Here is a 19589-nt window from a genome sequence, read left to right as displayed (position 1 = left end):
AAATGTTGCAAAGAAAATATCAGAGTGGTACCTTCTGGGAGCATTTTCCCGGGAGTGCCAACACAAGAAGGATGAAATCACAAAAGGTCTTTGACTTGACTGATAAGATCCAGTCAGGGAGTTTTCATGGGGGTCTGCGTCATTGTTGCTAAAGCCTTTGTTTCTGCCCATCCAGACTAAATAACAACCTGCAGTTTTCAAACTAAAATGGGGTCAACAGTGTTTTCAAAGGTCTCCATTTCAAGGCTTCCAAAATATTAAAATTGTGTGGATGCTAGATATAAATGTAATAATACACACACATTTTAAAACAAAAAAAAACTCTTAAAAATATGACATGTTCTTACATCTTCAGGCCCCTGAAATTCCTTCAAATGAAACAATCCATGAAGGTAAACTTCTTATTACCACAGCAATGCCATAACCTCTGTTAAGGGGTCATTAGTAGACATTACTTCATCTCAAGGGGTAACAAGCCCAAACAGAAAGGAGGGACATGCACTGACCGTGTCTCCTATCTTGAGGCCAGAGCAGGACTTGAGGCCAGGAATGAGCTCGCCATTCAGACAAGTGGCGTTGAAGGACAAGGACAACTCCTCAGGGACGCCTTGAAGCTCCAGCTCCACCTTGGAGCGGATTTTCTGGCAGCAGTGAGGAAGGAAAACAGCAGTAAACACATGCACATGGAAGGATGACAATATGGACTTGTGTCGTGAGGCCAAAACCACATGTTAATGGCATGTTTTGAATGTGGTTGTGCCAAGCCAAATCCCATGCTGGGATCTGGAAAACCAAACCAGTTTTCAAAATCTGACATTGCTGGCTGTTATGGAAAAAAAATACTTTTTTTCAAAGTCCATTCAAATAATTTCTCTCATCCAATCTGTGAACATGGCACTTCATTTCCTGCTGCAATTAAATGTAAGCTTATACATTGAAAGGGCGGCACAGTGGTGTGGTGGTTAGCACTCTCGCCTCACAGCAAGAGGGTTGCCGGTTCGATCCCGGGCGTGGGAGCCCTTCTGTGCGGAGTTTGCATGTTCTCCCCGTCTCAGCGTGGGTTCTCTCCGGGCACTCCGGCTTCCTCCCACAGTCCAAAGACATGCAGATTGGGGACTAGGTTAATTGGTAACTCTAAATTGTCCGTAGGTGTGAATGTGAGCGTGAATGGTTGTTTGTCTCTATGTGTCAGCCCTGCGATAGTCTGGCGACCTGTCCAGGGTGTACCCTGCCTCTCGCCCGATGTCAGCTGGGATAGGCTCCAGCCCCCCCGCGACCCTCAAGAGGATGAAGCGGTTAGAAGATGAATGAATGAATTATACATTGATTGACTAACATGTTAGCTTGCATGCACATCTGTACACACGTCACAAAGCCAGAGCCAGGATTAAAGCTAAAATAAAGTTTCAGCAAATTCACCTGTTGTCTGCAAAATAAACCCAAATAAAACAGTGAAACGCAGCCAGGAGGCTCCCACATTTGGTCAGCTTCACACTTTGGCCACTGTGGAATTTCTACTAAGACTTTGGCTCGGCTATGAGTATGACTCAGACACTGTGGGTGTGTGTCAGCAAACATGTCATCCCCTGAAACACTGTCTAGTCTAAAGTGTGTGTGTGTGTGTGTGTGTGTGTGTGTGTGTGTGTGTGTGTAACACTTACAGCGTAGGCCTTCTGTATGAGCTGAATAACATTGCCTGAGTCGTTGGACAGTGTTCCTACTGTGGTGCCAGGAATCAGCTCACTGTAGTTCTACAAGACAGAAAGACAGACAGACTGGAAGACTGTTGTCATCCTACACAGCCAGAGAAACTATTAATAATCACTAATGTGTCCTCAGCTACATACATATATATAAAATACACCCCTCAGTACCTGCCAAGTATTATAAAACATTGCATAATATAAAAAAAAAATCCTCTTTTCATATAAAACCTGTTCACATAACAGTAAGTATCTAAATAGATGATTATTACTTAAAAGTATTTTTGCTGATGATAAAATAATAACAGTAGTGGTAAGATCATTAGTTTTTCTATTTGTATTTATTGTGCATATATTATGTAATTAGTCCACAAAATGTTGGTTCCTCAGCAGTTCTTTGGGGTGAGTTGATGCGCTATATTGCACTGCTGCCACACAAAGAACTGTATTTAAAAGCCACTGTATTCATTGTTTTTTAGAGGTTCTCTACTGGTTCTTTCTCGAGAACCTTGACTAAAGTAAACTAAAGAAAACTAAACTCATCTAAACTAAACAAACTAAACTAAACTAAATTAAACTCATCTGAGCTAAACTGAACAAAACTAAACTTGACTAAACTAAACTCATCTAAGCTAAACTGAACTAAACTAAACTTGATTAAACTAAACTAAACTAAACTATGCTAAATTGAACTGAATTAAACTAAACTAAACTGATCTAAGCTAAACTGAACTAAACTAAACTTGATTAAACTAAACTAAACTATGCTAAATTGAACTGAACTAAACTAAACTAAACTGATCTAAGCTAAACTGAACAAAACTAAACTTGATCAAACTAAACTAAACTAAACTAAACTAAGCTAAACTGAACTGAACTAAACTTGATTAAACTAAACTAAACTAAACTATGCTAAATTGAACTGAACTGAACTAAACTAAACTAAACTGATCTAAGCTAAACTGAACAAAACTAAACTTGACTAAACTAAACTAAACTTATCTAAGCTAAACTGAACAAAACTAAACTTGACTAAACTAAACTCAACTAAGATAGACTGAACTAAACTAAACTTGATTAAACTGAACTAAACTATGCTAAACTGATCTAAGCTAAACTGAACGAAACTAAACTGAACAAAACTAAACTTGACTAAACTAAACTAAACTGTGCTAAACTAAACTAAACTAAACTAAACTAAGCTAAGCTAAACTAAATTGAACTAAACTAAGCTAAACTAAACTAAACTAATATAAGCTAGGCTAAGCTAAACTAAACTGGATATCCAGTAGAAAACCTTTTAACCCTATATGGTTCTTTAGAGAGTCTTACTGGTTCTTTCCCCACTAAACTAAACTAATCTTAGTTGAAGAACCAGTACAGAGCCATTTAAGGCCCTGTGTGGTCCTTAAGAGGTTCTCTACTGGTTCTTTCCCCAGTAAACTAAACTAAACTAAGCTAGATAACCAGTAGAGAAACTTTTTTTTGGTTCTCGTCTTTTTGCCTATATACTTTTAAGCCAATATTTTTTAAGATATAATTGAAAATCATTCATATGTTCATATGATAAGTTTCATTAGAAGCATATTGACTCCTTTATGGTATTATCTGGCAACATTTAGGAGCCCCTAGGCTAAAAATAATAGACATTACAATTTAAGCCCTTTGTAAGAAAGAGTGAACAATTTTTTCTTCATCACCCAGCTACACAGGAGGACAGTTAATGACAGGAAACCACAGAGCAAGTACAAAAAGGAAACTGATGGCAGCTCCTCTGACCAGTAAGAGATGCAACTCTGGCTGCAGTGGTTTCATGGCATGAAGTAGTTGTAAAAGTTTTGCCCAACCTTTCCTGTTGCATGGCTCATAAATAAACATGTAAAAAAAAAAAAATACTGTAATAAAGCAGAAGTGTGTCACACTCTAACTCCTGCCTAGTTTTTGACTTGTTTTCCCATATGAACAACAAGTTCAATGAGTTTGATAGTATTTGATATTAATAATTTATAATTTGATATTATTATGGTATTATTATTCCCTCTAAATCTCTCTCATTTCTGTGAATGGTTGTTTTAAAAGTTAGTCATCGGAGTGTTTCCAGTTTGGGAAAAACTGAGTTTGTATCTTGCTATGTCTGAACAGTGTATAATAGTGATTCATATTGAGTTTCCATTCTTCCAGGTCAGGATCCAAGAATCTCTGTTTGAAACCAGTGAGGTTTGGAGGACTTTAGCAACAGTGTGTTCAAGATGAGATGATTGCTGAGTGGGGGATTTATCATCTTCTCAGTTTCAGTTAAAAAAACTTTGCTTAATTTACATTTTTGAGCAGGACTTGAACAGAGCACAACACTCGAACTGCAGAGCTCCTGACCTGGTACAAAGGAACCACAGGGTTGGTGACAGCAAAGATGAGATTGATGTTATTCTCCGACATCTTCTCTGTGATCAGAGCGAGAGATGGGTAGTCCTGTGAGGCCAAACCGGACAGTGTGGTTAGCACATATACACATAGACATTGAAATGTTTCTTTTCACGCTTCACTTATTTAAACAAAGTCTTTTATTGTCTTTGTTTCTCTCTCAAACTGTTTCTGCCCACTGTGTGCACACTCAACACACACAGCATACACTAACCATGGTGGTTGACATGCTGTACATATTTTCAGAGTTGAGGTGGCACTTCCCATCGTTGGGCTGCACGATTCCTGCCAGACGACCATCCAGAGCCACGTGAGTCTTAGCGTCCGAGGTGAAGATCAGAAGGTGGGATGCACCTGGGCGCCAGCCGATCTGCTCCTAGTTACCATCAAACAAAGTGACAGGGAAAGGAAGGAAAAAATTAAATTCAGCTTTTCAACTGGGACGTTCATTTTTGATGGAACCTAAAGCAAAAAAAATCTAATTTCTCAATTGTTTTAAAGGTCCAGTGTGTAGGATTTAGGGGGATTTATTACCTAATTATATCTACATGTGAGCGGGTCCTCGTCTACATAGATCACTATGTTGTACCACCATGTTTCTACAGTAGTCGAGAACTGACAAACCAAACCCTGGCTTCTGATAGGGCCATTCACGTTTTTGTGTCGGACAAGAGTTCTGTTGGCTACGTGCATTGTTTTTCAAAATACACTTCTGTTTTCACAGAAGATTTAATGTTTACATACTGTCTCTTTCAAAATAAACGCACTACATCGGTACAACAATGCAAACTGATGCTTTTTTCCTCCAACAACTAATGCACATGGTTGGGTTTAGGCAACAAAAACACGTGGTTGGGTTTAGGAAAAAGAACACGGTTTGGCTTTAGAATCTTTCAGGACGTGGACACCCCTTTCTCAGGTGAAAGTCTGTGTTTGTTGGACCCACCCACCCTACTCGAACTTTCGCCACCTTAACGTTAGTTCTTGTCCAGCTGTATTTCCTCCTGACGCCACCAAGCGCTGTTAAACTGTAACAGCGATTGGCCGCGTATCATGCCAGTGTTAACGGACAGCTTTTTTCGTCAGCGTCTGATGCCGCAAGTCACTGCCCAAGTGCCAGATTTCAACGACTTCAGTGTGAGACCAGGTTGTAAGCACACTTTAGCAGGTGCTAGGTAAGCTGCCTGTCTCCGACATGCTGAACAGTGTTGGAAAAACACTGATTTGTAATGTGAAACTGCTGTATTAAGTGTTTATACTGGTTACAATCATCTGGTCCATTTTTGTTTTGATAATTATTCTTCTGGTAAAAACCTCCTGAACAATGAACACTGAAGGATTCCTAACCAGGAGAAGCTTCAGGTGGTAACAATCCTAAATCCTCCTAAATCTTGCACACTGTTCCTTTAATTTTATCATCTAGTTCTTCTTATTTTGGAAATGTTTATGAGTGTGACAAAAGAGTTATTTGTGTGAGACAGTAAGGGTGTCTCTTCACCTTGCACACAGCAGCCTGGATGATGGCATCAAAGCCTCCCTCTGGGGCATCTCGGTTTCTGGACACCATCTGCTTCTTCACTTCCTCTGTGAAGCGGCCCACCTCCTCCGTCAGGGACAGAACGTGTTTGTAACCGAACTGGGGCAGGCAGGTGGTATTAATACTGTCAGTGAAACAGAGAGCAAGTGATCGAGGTTCAGTGGAGCTGCTGCCGGCTTGTTCATACATCTCAACATCTGGTTGTATGCCATAAAAACTGTGTGACCTCCACTAATGATCGAAAGCTATACAATTACAGATAATATACTTTATTAAGGGGGTGTATAGCCAGCTGTTAAATTCATATGCTTAAAAATTCATTTAAATGTAAAGATGTCTAATAAGCCACATTAATATTTTAGTTGTATGTATTTTCCAGTTTTGTTCTGGAGTTATTTTGGACGTTCTTTGTGTGTCATATTAACTGTGGAAATAACTGCATCATTTTTTAAGTTACATACCAGGTCGGGACTTCACTTAACAGCTCTTCATTTTACCTTACTTCACTGAATGGTTCCTACAATGAAATTTAAAGCTGGGGTAGGCAGTTTTACTTTGGCATCATCAGGCAAAAATCCAATAATAACCTTTGAGCATATTGTAATTCAAGTGGACTGAGTGAAAACTAGACTTTTGCGCTTCCTCTTGGCTCTGTTTTCAGTCTTTAAAAAATCTAGCCTGTGACAAGAGACTCTGGCCAATCACAGATCAAGAGGGGGCGTTCCTATTGACTGTTGTAAAAATCAAGATGTGTGTGTATGTCCCTTCGGTTAAAGCCTGATTCCATGGCGAAGAATCCTGCTAATCCTAAAAGTTGCTATTCAAGCATGCAACAACTGCACTGCAGAGCAATCACAAAAAGGAGTCTGACAATAAATGAAATAAAACGTGTCAAAATGCAAAGTGTTTCAGAAATGAGGAAAAAAATATTGCTAATAGTTTAGCCTTCTGCTAACTGGAGCTAACGGCTCACGGCTGCGACTTCATTTTGACATTTCTTTAGCTAATGTTAGCTGGAGCCTCAAATCACAGAGTGTTCTCAGCCTCACTCCTCACCGCTACGGACCACCTCGCTGGGAGGAGAGCGGGAAGCAGCTCCAGAGACTGACCCTCAGCCAGTGGGTGCAGCAACCAAAATCAGCAAGAGCAAACTCCAGCTCCAGGGAACCCAATCCCTGCTGGATCAGCAAACAGGTTAGACTTGTTGCTGCCACTGGCTACCAGTGCGTTGTGACATCCAGTGCTGAAGGGCATGAGCCACTAAAGCTGCAACTAAAGGTACGTCTCCCAAGCTACAGCCCACTCTCCTCCCGAGAAAGTGAGGTGGAGGGACCATGGGATGGCTAGCTAGCTAATTCTTGTATCATTTATGGTCTAATAAACAGAGAGAGTTTGTGCTACCACACGACATACCATTAAATAAATTAATGTATGAGAAACACTGGGTTACTGTGTGAAGTGTGTGCATATGCCTGTCGTCGTCTGGTGGGAGGGTCTTAGGACAGAGAGGAGAGAGCTGCAGGACAAGGGTGCATTTTCAGATTCTGCCAAAATTTTTTTGTCTTTTCCAGATTCCTGCCTACCCCAGCTCTAAGAACAAGACTAGAGAGTTTGCCCTGTGAGGCTGCACTTAGTCACAGTGGTGCTTTGAACTAAATGCTAACATCAGCATGCTAAGATGCTCACAATGACTCACATGCTGATGTTAGGTATAATGTTCACATTAACCACTTTGATTTAGTGTGTAAGCAAGATAAAATTCGCTTTTTAGCACCACAGTACAGTTGAGTTTCAGAGGAATTTTACATTTACATCATAATAGAAACCACAAATTCTGACCTCATAGTAGCGCTAAAGAAAGACGCTCTCCTGTGCTACCAGTGGACCCCTCTTTCTCTCTTTATTGTACATTACTAGACTGAAATTCTCCTCTTGTCTTATCTTTTATCCAAACATTCCTGCAGGCTGGAGCTCGGCAGACTGTGCGTGAAGCGGTACAGTAACTGACCCCAGGAGACCTTAAACTACCAAATCAGCCTCACAGGAACCTTTGGGTGGGGTTATGGCAGTTTGCATTGGGACGCTCTCACTCTCCGGGCAGATTACCTGCCGCTGATTAAGAGCAGCTGACCAAGCACTGGGGAGCCACTGTAAGCCTTTAACAAGTGCTGTAACTCTGTAACACTGTGTTTAAAGGTGTCCTCACACAAATGACATCATGTGCGTAATGAAGCGACTTCCCACACGCAGACATAAACAACCACTGAAATCAACACCAGTGGGTGCCTATTAGGAATGTAAAACAATGCTAGAATGCTGCAACGAAAATAAACTTTCCATTACAAGGAGACCTGGATCCAGTTTAGGTATTTATGTAGAGGCAAGGAAACGGGTTAAGAGGCTCACTGTATTTTCAGAGGGCGCAAAGACTGTATAAAGGCAATTTCACTTGTCTTTTACCTGTAGCAGGGGTTCTCCACAGCCTCTTTAGGGGAGATGAACATGTAAGGCGAGAGCGGCTTGTCCACAAAAGCCCCAAAGCCCATGCGGAGGTTGCTGGTGGTGCGATTCATAGCGTCTGCCAGGCCTCTGCCCAGTGTTCTCAGGCGGAAGAGGTCATCGTTCATGGAGTAGGAGAGATCCATGAGGTAGTAGAGGTCCACGGGGTAGTCATCTACCTGACGCACTTTTACTGTGAAGCGCTTAGCATCATCTGGGAAGTTAGATAAAGAAATTTTATAAAGCTGAATTCATTAAGATTCAAGATTAAATGTTTTTGGAGGTTCCCAGCAACAGCCGGAAGAAGATCAGAGATGCTATGGAAGCTATGGAACACACTACCTATAGAAATTAGGGAAGCTAGCTCGCTAAATATTTTTTAAAAGAAAGCTAAAAACGTATCTGTTCACTTTAGCCTTTAACTAGCTCTGAGTTTACAGGTCTGAAACTCTTTCTTTTCATGCTTTTACTTTCTATTTACGCTTCACGCTGCTGCAGCTCTATTAAAATCTTACTTGATTTTATGATTTATCATTTTACAACTCTATGATTTTATGAATCAATTCTGTTTTATGTTCATTCTATTTTCATGTCAAACAGTAAGTGTTAATACTACCCTTATTGTAAAGCACTTTGTGCTGCATTTCTTGTATGAAAGGTGCTATATAAATTAAGTTTAATATTATTATTTTTCTCGCATGCCTCCACAGTGAACGACAAATCCAAAAACAACTTGTGCAGTATAGTCCAAGTTTTATTTAACCCACTCTATACTCAGTGCTCCCCAAACAAATGCATTTTTGCCAAGACTTAAGTATTTAAAACTGTATTAAAACTGACACTTTTTCAAAGCCAGACTCTATTGTAAAAAACATGTAATTTTATCTTGCTGAACATGGCCGCTGCTGGTCCACCACTGCCTTGATCAGTTACTGTGTGACTCTGCTGAGGATAAATAAGACTTGGATTAGAATGTGTGAGTTGTGTGAGAGGTTGTAAATGGTTGTTTGATATTGTGTTGCTGTTGTCAAACCTGAAAACCTATGACTTCAAGTCTACAAGATTTTTCTCAGTTTTTGGATTCTTCGTTCAAGTTTTCTTCACAAATTCAACACAACATTGCGTCAGTAATATCCTCCTGTCACCCCAACTTTTGTTTGGTATGCATTTTTAATTTCTCCTAGCTGTTTGGGATCAGTAGGACCTGATAAGTATAAAAACTACTGATAATAAAGTTCCTATATCCTCAAATGTGATGATAATAAAGTCAAAATGTCCTTCAACAGGCTGATGATACATTCCTTAGGTCTTCAAACGAGTACTTTGTAATTCAGAGCGTCTCATTACTGTTGCTTTAATTAGTGAAATCTGTTGTCATATCAAACTACAAATGTTATTTATCATAAATAAACAAGTTTCAATCATCAAATCTGATCAGGTTTTCAGACCTTGTCTGTGTTTGTGTCGGGGTTGGTTGCAGACTGACTTGGCAGAGATGGCTGCCATCTTTTTGCTTTACATGAATTGGTGTATTGTGCTCTTACTGCCACTAGATGGCACAAAAAAGTGTCCAGGAACGAGGACAACAGGTCCAAGTTAAGCAGAATGAAGTAGAAGGTCCAGTAAACTTAAAATGTAATGTCCTTGTATGAAGACATAGGATCTCAGGAGGATATACAAATAGTCATTTGTAGCTCCCCTCTAAATCAAAACACAATCTCTCTACTTCAGTATGTGAGACACTTCATCCCCACCACTGATGTAAGAACCAAAACTCGGACGGTAAACCCTACCTGGCCTGAGAGTGATCTGTAGCCTCTGGGGCTTTATCTGAGTGACGTCTTGCGTGGCTCCCGCTGCCTTGTTGCTGAGGGGCCGGTCCTCGATCACCTGCAGTTTGCTGGTCGGAGACTCCATAGCTGACGGAACACACCCCGCTGCCAAAAGGTTGGTCTTCAGATCACAGCGAGAGGAACTGGCCACCCCCTGGCCAAAGTCCTGACAGAAGAGGCATTTTTTTTTACATTTAAACCTCCTTACAGGTTTCGGAAATACTTTAATGTAATAGAAATGTAATCAAATAGTTGCTTATTTACAGAATTTCCATCTGTAATACAGCTGTGTTGAGACAGAAGGGCATACTGGACTCATTTGAAGGCTGGACTGTAACGGGGAAGTCCAGAAATGGCCCAACGTTATGCTTCTATTAAAAACATCTCCTGGAGTGAAGGAGCACTCCAACATCTCCTCAACAAACTCTGGGTTTAAAAAGGCAAGGTCTGACAGTTCAGTGAGTGCTTACGAACATGAAGACATCTCAGCAATAGTCACAGTGAAGTCATCCTGAGAACATTTTACACTTGAGTGAAAAGTTGAGAACGTTGACTCCCAGTTTTACTGTGTTAAATCATTGCTCTCATTAGGTTGAAGCAGAAAATATGACTACATCCACATGCAGTCACATGAGTTCAGTCACTGTGTCTAAAGTGTTACGAATCATCAAATCAAATCAAATCAATCAGATATTAGACAGGACAGTGGGAACATTTATACTTTGGTTATTTTCCACCAGCTTTATGTCATCATAATGTGGGAAGTGTGTGTCAGTGACCTGTGGTTAACTTCCCTCATTCTTACCAGCAGAGAGATGTCCCTGCTCATCTCCCAGCTCAAATTTTCACTGGATCTAGGGCTGTAACACAACAGCTCCTTGGCCCGGGAGCAGAAGTCCTGACGAAATTGCTAAGTTAGTGATTAACTAGCTATGAAGTATTATGTTAAAAGACAGGTGGTTAAGGTTAGGATAAGGGTAATGGGAAGGGTCACATCTCGTTACTTATGCTAATACTAAGTTAGCTGTTAGCTAATGTTGGTTAAGGGTAGGATAAGGGTAATGGGAAGGTCATGTCTTGTTACTTACGCTACTGCTAAGTTAGTAGTTTGCTAATGTTAGCTTAAGTATTACATTAAAGAGAGGTGGTTAAGGTTAGGATAAGAGTGATGGGAAGGGTCACATCTCATTACTTATGCTAATGCTAAGTTAGCATTTAGCTAATGTTGGTTAAGGTTAGGATAAGGGTAATGGGAAGGCTACATCTCGTGACTTATAAATCGAATCATATTGTGAATTATAAACTGGATTATTGCTACATTCGGTCTCATTTATTTACCACAGTGTAGCATTTTAGCAGGGTTCAGATAGACATTGTGTTGGTGGGTTTATCTTGTACTAGTGGTGGGCGTGGCTTGTAGGGCGTGCTGTGTACGCTACAAACGAAATGTGTGAGCAGCTATACATGTCTCGGCTTTGAAGACAATTTTACATAGTGGCCACAAGTGGAATTACAACAGCCAAGTCCGTCACGTGATGCCATAGGGCCCAAAAAGACTTTTCCCACAGACTTACATTCGGAAAGAAACGTCTATAATTCAATGCATACATTTTATTGAGCGTCACAACCCACACAAAATGATTTGTTTCACTATATGGATTTGATATATTTGATGTGGTAACATTTCTAAAGTCTAAAAGAGATGCAAGATTTAATCATTATAGCCCGATTAAAATGAGCTGAACGCTTGGCAGCTGTAAGCCTCTGGTGTGGTTGCTCTATGGACCCCTCAATGCAGAAGAGCCAGGTAATTTCATACCGCGGGAACTAAGCTTTTTTGGCTTCATGTGCCACTAAGCAACTTTCATAGTGATGAACAGGGCCCTACTTCCAATGCTATATCCAGGTGTCTTAATACATCCATGGGCCAATCTCGCATAAAAGTCACTTACCAGCAAGAGTGTTTATTGGTCTGGTGCAGTGCAGTGCATTCTGGTAGTTGTAGGTTTTCTACCTCTTGATCAAAAGCAAACACCACAGCCTTTCTTCTCTGTTTTCTCTGTCCACATAGCACCAATTTCTAAATCATTTCTACTACATCAGACAGTCCAGTTTTATTAAACGACCATCTATCCAGAAGTGAAATTCTTCTTTATCTTTAAAAAGGCATTCATTTTCACAGTTAAAAAAACATCTTCTCAACCAGATTAAGCGACTGATGAGGAGATCTGTACCACCCTGCACCAGTGGCTCATTAACAGAATGAGGTGAAGTGGAAAAGGAACCCACCTCCTGGAAGCACCACGCACAGCTGGGGTGCACAGCCAGACACTGCTTGCATGTACTGGCCCCTCTGGAGGTGCAGACGTTGGAACCTGCAACCAAACGTTAAGTCAGTTTTTCAAAATGTAAGCTAATTATTCAGTGATAATGTTCACCTTGTGTATTTAAAACACACCAATAATAATTACATAGCCTAGGGAACTGGACTTTTGGATGTGGCATCAGTCCATTTTTCAATAAAAACATAAAGTCTAAAGGGAGTAAGTTAAAGATACATGGTTTGTTTTAGGAAAATTAGATAATGAAGCCTGTAGGCTATTTGATAACATTTTGGTCAATCTCAGAAGTTTCAGTTGTTAGGTATATGATTAAAATGATTTTACTTGCACACAACATGTTCCTCATTGTCATAACTTTATAAATTTTTACACAAATGCGGAAAAAACCCTGCCAATTAAAGAAAATACTGACACCTTAAAGTGGACATGTTAATAGGACAGGCATATTCCAGCAAGTTGAGAACATCATTTGAGAGTCTTAGTAGAGTTGAAAACTTTGTCTCATGCGTCCTAGCCCTGTAACATATTCTTAGCCACATGCGCAAAAACACGCAAACAACAACAATAAATGAAATCTTACCGCAAACTCCTGTTATTCCCAAAATCACCAAAACGCACATCCATATTATCCTTTGCGCCGGGAGAGCACCCATCCTGGTGCGGGCTCTCTGAGAGGAGGACGGAGCCTGCTGCCAACAAGCTCAGCTGGAGTAGAAAAGAAGAAGAAAAAAACTTTATTCATCTGCAATGGACACAACTCCAAATAGAGTCAAACGTCTTAACACCACCCTCCACCCCCTCTGCTCCGCATCCACTGCTCTCATTATCATACTATTAAATGCAGTGGGCGGGTACAGTGAGGTGCAGCATCCAAGAGCTGGGCTAGGTTTATTATGGTGGAGGGCAGAGCATCAGACATGGGACTTATTGTACTGACTGGCATCTGTTTTAACTTACTGAATATTGCATAGGATATAGTACCAGTCACATATTATAAAAATATACACGTTTTAATTAAAAGGAAAAAAAAATAGATTCAGAACAAAGTTGAATTTAACAGTAATTTCATAACAAAGTAGAAAAAATGTGGGTTTTATTGGCTGAACCGTTAAATTAAGATGTGTAGGCTTTATTTTGCAATGCAAACAAGCAGTAAGCTCCATATTAAATACGCATTAAATGTAATTGTATACTTGAGGTTTGCATGTGCACACACTGCCCCCTACTGGACATGAGCTGTAAAGACAAGCGTCACTCCTTGGTAACTCAGAAGAAGAAAACCAAACACCGAAGACTAGCTTTTGTTTTACTTTCCTAAATGTATATAGCAAATCATAAATCTATACAAAAAAATTGTTGCCAAGTAAAATAATTCAGAGACTTTGGACCTTCAAACTCATCAAGAACCATTACCTCACTCTGATGACATGTTCAGGGAACATAGGACAGTAACATTTGTTTGTTTTTCAATGGTTAAATCCATTTTATCAGTTCAGTCATTAGTACATTAAGCAAAAAATTGAAAATAGCTACAGAATATGTTTTTATTGTCTATACCTAGGGTACATACCTAGACAGGCAAAAGAGCATTTATGTATGCAGCTCCTTATATGTGTAATCTTCTACAGAAGGACTTAAAGTTGCACTCTTTGGTTCCTCTAACTCAGTGGTTCCCATCTGGTCCAGCCACAGGGTCCAGATTTCTCTTTAGTCAGTGGTTCAAGGTCCACACAGTTTAATACACTGAGTTTGGCCATGTCTTTGAGCTAGTTTGCTATCTCTGTCAAGTACCTGTCCCTTAGGGCTAGGGTTGGTCACTCATTCTACTTTGGGAAACAGCACTTCAAAATAAAAGCTCTGTGTTGGAAATTCTCCGCACTTAATAATAAAATACAGTTTTTATTTATTTATTCATTTTTACAAACAACACATTTACAAGTCACTTGCGAGAGAGAGCACTAGGGCCTGTCAAAGTAGTGTGCACCAGGGTCCACCGTAACTACCTTGCGCCATTGTATGAGGACATCACGTTTTGGGTTTGCTGCACCATATACGTTATTTTATTGAACTTGGACCTGTCATTTTCGTTCGTGGATATTTCTTCTTGTGCCATGTACCAGTAGCTAAAGCACAATACACTAATCCATGTAAAAACAAGATGGCAGCTATCTCTGCCAAGTCAGTCTGCAACTCATCCAGACACAAAAGTGGACAAGGGACAAAACCTAATCAGATTTTATGGTTGAAATTTGTTATTTTATGCTTACATTTTTTGATAGTTTGATATTGCAACAAATTTGACCAATTCTAGCATCAGTAACAAGGGAAGACAATGTTAATTAGGAAGTACTCTTTGAGGACATTGGAACTTTATTATCTATTATCACAGCAATTCACAAAGGCCAATTAGGTGCGACAGACTACACACAAAAAAAAACATTCCCAGCTTGAAGTACGAACAAACAAATCATGAGGCGTTTTGATATATTGCCTTATTTGCGATTCTGCTTTTGCACAGCAGTGTTCAGGAGCTGAAATGAACAGTTTTTAACAATTTTAGACTTGAACACTGACCCCTAACCATAAAGTTGCAAAAGACTGAACAAATGTTGCACTGTTTGCAATTTTTTTTTGGCACAACAGGTGTCTTTTTTCCCCCAAAACTACTAACTGTCCAAAAACAGTGCTTAGTTTTTTGTATTTATCAGGTCCTACTGATACCAAATAACTACCAAACAAAAGCTCGGGTCTCAAGTGGTTAAAAAAAAAAAACATCCTCCAACCTCACTGCAATGCTTTCCCTGCTCTTCTGCTGCCAGTATTGTCAACAATGGACATGTGTATGTGTGCTTGTGCGTGTATACCATTGATGGCCAATCCTGGACTATTGTGGCTGACATGGACTAACTGCATCATCCTAATATTTTTAAGTGAAAAAAATATTATGTGACAGGATGGAACACAGTAGAAAACTGTCCCATTTTATCTAAATGCATTGAGTACTTACTCAAAACCCTTTCCCATGAAAGAAAAGTGTATTGTGAAATTGTGATTCTAATATCACTCAAACAGTTTAAAAAATGCAACATACAACCAGTTTTGGCGTTATTCCCTTATTGTTGTAGCTGCAGCACTCTTATTAACAAAAAGAGAACATGCCACATAGCTTACACTTAAAGTTCTGGGACCATAGATTTTTTTTTAAAAATTTGCTCTGCCTATCCAAGTTTTTTTTCTCCAAAACAGTCGAAAGGATTATTTCATTTAAAGCACATTTGTAGCAACAATAACTTGTGCAATAACATGTAGTGACTGGCTGTGAACAGGATATTTAAAGAGGCCAAGATGTAAAACCTTATTTTACCTGATGTCCAACATTACCTTACTTCACCCTCCTTTTATGAATGCCACAAATGACCCAATAATGTTTTGGAAAAAAAGAAACATGATCAGTCAAACTTGTTCTCATTAAACATACATCTGGTTGTTGTTTGTGATAAAATGGCTTTTGGAAGCACGAAGAGTCTCTGCTGGCCAAATCCTGACAGAATTTCTCTTAATTTACAGGCTGTAAATTTGCTCTGGAACCACACTGAGTTAAAATACAGATTGTTAATTGGTGAGAATATTGCCTCGAGCCAGTGGAGGCTAATCAAAGTGGTCGGCGCAAATTTTCCTTTTGGCTACCGATGTTTTGCCACTTTTCTACCTTCTTTGTTTTCCTATGTGGGAGAAAGCACATCTGATTCATACACACGTCCATTTTGGTCACATGAACATTTTTTCTTTAACTTTTCTTTAAAATAAATATTAGTCTGAATCACAAATACTTAGACAACATTCATAGGCATTGATTGTATGGGTTTATATGTGATAATGGATAAATAAACAGATATTATCACACTGCCCAACTCGTATCCATGGCTGCAATACCATTTATATCCACCAGATGTCATCTCCCTACTATATGTGTAATTTACAGCCTTGGACGATGTATCTGCATGAGTGTGAATCATACAACCATTAAATTTGACTTATTTAAGGTCGCCCTCCCCTCCCAATTCTTTCAGTCTGCCAGACTTTTGGCCTCAGATGCCCGTAGGTTGACTGCTGCTCGAGGCTGCTGCTATACAAATCAAAGATTCTTGTACAACTTTCAGGTTCACTCCCAAATCAAAAACACATATTTTTCCTCTTACCTGTAATGCTATTTATCAGTCTAGATTGTTTGTGTGTGAGTTGCAGAGTGTTGGAGATATCTACATTCCCTCGACGACACATTCTCATCCCAACTTGTCAAATACTGCTGCTTTGTCAGTGGACCTACATGTCAAAACATGATGCGCCAGGTACCCTCCTGTGTCAGTTTTGGACAGTCAGGAATGGCAGGTCGATTTAAAGTTGTTGTCTTTTCACAGTACACACCTGTTTTTATAGGAAATGCAAAGTTTCTGCTCGTTACATGCGTACAGTGTTTTTGAAAATCAACTTACAACATAGGTAAAACACTTCGTTTTTTAGTTTAATTCCTTCGGTTTAGCCAACAATAGCACATGGCAAAAAAAATCTAGTTTGGCTTAAAATAACTACAGTTCTTACTAACGTAATATCACGTCACATAACATATGTCCTTAGAGTAGCATGCTACACATACCTGCACACTACACTGTTATTAAAATAACACTGACTTTTGGTTTCACACAGGAGACAAACAGCGGGCTCCTAGATGAAAGTCCGGTGTTTGTTTGACCCCTTCACCATCCCTGCTGCCCACCCAATGCAACCTTTCTGGCTCTTTATAGCTTACTATGGTAGTTGCCCACCAGGCGGCAGCTGCCCGATGCACATCATCCTGCCACAAAGTTTGCCTCTGTGTGTCGATGTCTGACGATGAGGTTCACTGACAAAGCGGTATTATGTGACGGGTCGTGACTGGATGTCACTCAGTTTGTGGTGCTCAGAGCACCAAAAAGACATTTGGAACACTCAACAGCAATGTCTCTTTCCAGGAATCATGACCAAGTAACTCAAGATAATACAGACCTTGTTGTGAGCAGTTTCATGGAAGAACTATTTTCTTTCTGTCAAATCCACCATCTGTATCCCTGCACAGAAGGAAGCGTGTGCCTACTGCTAGCTCACCTAGCACCACAGAGCTAGCTAACAATACAACTAAGCCAAGAAGGATGAGCCTCTCATCCATGAGTAGATTGCACGCTTCCTTCTGCGCAGTGATTCAGTTGGCGTGTGTGCTTCAGTAGAAAGAAAATAGTTCCTACATGAAACTGCTCACAACAAGGTCTGTGGATTATCTTGAGTAACTATATCATGATTTCCGTAAAGAAACGCTGCTGTTGAGTTTTTCAAACATATTTTTTGGCACTTTGAGCACCACAAGCCGAGTGCTAGCTAGTTCCATTATATTGGAGAGAAGACAGACATCTCTACGGATGATAGTTCCCATCTCCTTCAGCTCCATCATCACTGTCCTTCACCAGGTGTTCTTTGGTAGTTTTGCATTTCTCTGATAACTTGTGCTGTCTTTGATGTTTCAAACATGGTACAAACATTCCATGGTCCAAGACGGATTTTAGTTTGGGGTCTTAGGAGACTCTTCTTCAAGCAACAGAATTCCCAGGGTGGGTTTTGCTCTGCTACCATCATCATACTGCCTGTGGTTTGGCTGGAGCTTCGTTTGGACCCCAGATTCAGTGGTTTGTATCTTGCAGTTTCTGTAACACTTGCTGTTTTCCGAGGTGAGGTTGTTGGCCCCATGCTCAACCCCCAACCTGGAGGACCAGTGCTGCTTTTTGTCCGGACTCTTCTCCATGACCTGCCTGGCTTGGTTAGACCTGCCAGGGGCCTTAAGCCCCCGCCGGTATAGCTCACAGCATATTTGAGACATGCAAGCCCCCCCACCACGTCAAGGTATCAGCCTGGGAGGGGAATAACACTACAGGTAAGAGGAAAAATATGTATTTCTGATTTTGGGGTGAACTGTGCCTTTAAGAAAGATAATGCCAATAGTCCTCAGTGTACCCACTTGGTTTCACAGTCACTCAAGGTCAAAATTAAAAGTTAAACTCTTTGACCCAGACTTCATCTGCGATGTTTTGACTCCAAGAGTTCAGCTAAACTCTTCCTGAGATGTTTCCAACGATTCATGGCCAGTGACAGGGACGATTCATTTCTTCTGTTTAGTTCAGGAATGTTTTGGGACATTTAGTACGTGCTTAACAATCATGTTTTATTTTCATATTATTGGGATAGTTTCATTGAACTGAACGTTGCTGGCACGGCAGTGAGATGTGAACAGGACTGGCGAGCGGAGCTGAGGCTTGAGGCGTACCAGATGTAAACAATGAAGAAACACAATCACCAGCAGACAATGAGGACCGGGCCAAAGCAGTCCCAATGGTTTTAGACGGGCATTGATGGCGTATGTGTTAATGTTAGAAGCATTGTTTCAGCTTTTCCCTCTCTTCTTCTCTTCTGAAATTCTTGTCAGTTGTTCTTGCTTTCTTTGTATCTTCCTGGACTTGTCTCCTTCCTCTTGAGCCTCCTGTTGCTCAACTTTCCATCTTTTTCTTGCATCACGTTTGCTTTTCCTTCTCTCTTTTTAGAAACTTCCACAAACAGTTGCACAACATTTCTGCGAGGAAAAAGCTCCTCTTTGCTCCAGCAGGTTTGATTGACAGCACCCCTTGCACACTCTGCAGTAAAAGTGCAAGTGTGTTTGTGTGTGTGAAGGGGGTGCATGCATCTTGGCATCACATTAGTCTTTTAGAAGTTTAATTGCAGCATTTGGTCTTTCTTCTCTGGGCCATCAGAGCATGTGTGTGCATTCATACAAACACGCACGTTTTCCTGTGTGTGTGTGTGTGTGTGTGTGTGTGTGTGTGTGCTGCTTCAAGGAAACAGAGCAACAAAACCAGTCCAAAGGTTGCGAAAGAGCTCTCACACTGATTCATCTAAGGAGTGCAGGCACACGTGCATGCATGCACACACACACACACACACACACACACACACACACACACACACAGGGGTTCTGTGTTGACTTAAGAGTTAATGAATGGATGATTGAGGGCTGCAGGGGTTGGGGAGAGCAGTGCCGTGGAAACAACCCCTCTTTCCCAGGAAGGGAGTATAGAACAAGAGATTGAGACAAAGACAGGGGGAGAAAACGAGTGTCTCAGAGACAGAATGAAATTCAGATTGTGTGTGCACAGAGCCGAGGGGGCTGTGGGGCGAA

The 19589-nt window shown here is 40.5% G+C and overlaps 1 protein-coding gene across 1 annotated transcript in view; it reads right to left on the bottom strand.

Moving 5' to 3' along the window:
• Nucleotides 1-13142, bottom strand: part of itgb3b (integrin beta 3b) — a 37121-nt gene extending 23979 nt beyond the window's left edge. Inside the window, exons 1-9 of the mRNA XM_033631432.2 lie at nucleotides 12915-13142; nucleotides 12282-12367; nucleotides 9954-10158; nucleotides 8122-8374; nucleotides 5623-5785; nucleotides 4339-4500; nucleotides 4077-4172; nucleotides 1662-1751; nucleotides 507-641 (exon numbers count right to left, since the gene is read on the bottom strand). Of these exons, the coding sequence (XP_033487323.2) occupies nucleotides 507-641; nucleotides 1662-1751; nucleotides 4077-4172; nucleotides 4339-4500; nucleotides 5623-5785; nucleotides 8122-8374; nucleotides 9954-10158; nucleotides 12282-12367; nucleotides 12915-12987 (1263 nt within the window). The 5' untranslated portion in view covers nucleotides 12988-13142. The remainder of the gene's footprint in view (nucleotides 1-506; nucleotides 642-1661; nucleotides 1752-4076; nucleotides 4173-4338; nucleotides 4501-5622; nucleotides 5786-8121; nucleotides 8375-9953; nucleotides 10159-12281; nucleotides 12368-12914) is intronic.
• Nucleotides 13143-19589: the final 6447 nt, after the last annotated feature.

The sequence above is a fragment of the Epinephelus lanceolatus genome, chromosome 21 (genome assembly GCF_041903045.1).
Source record: "Epinephelus lanceolatus isolate andai-2023 chromosome 21, ASM4190304v1, whole genome shotgun sequence".
Taxonomy (NCBI): domain Eukaryota; kingdom Metazoa; phylum Chordata; class Actinopteri; order Perciformes; family Serranidae; genus Epinephelus; species Epinephelus lanceolatus.
The sequence above is the reverse complement of the archived record's forward strand: the minus strand, read 5'-3'. Positions and strand labels throughout refer to the sequence as shown.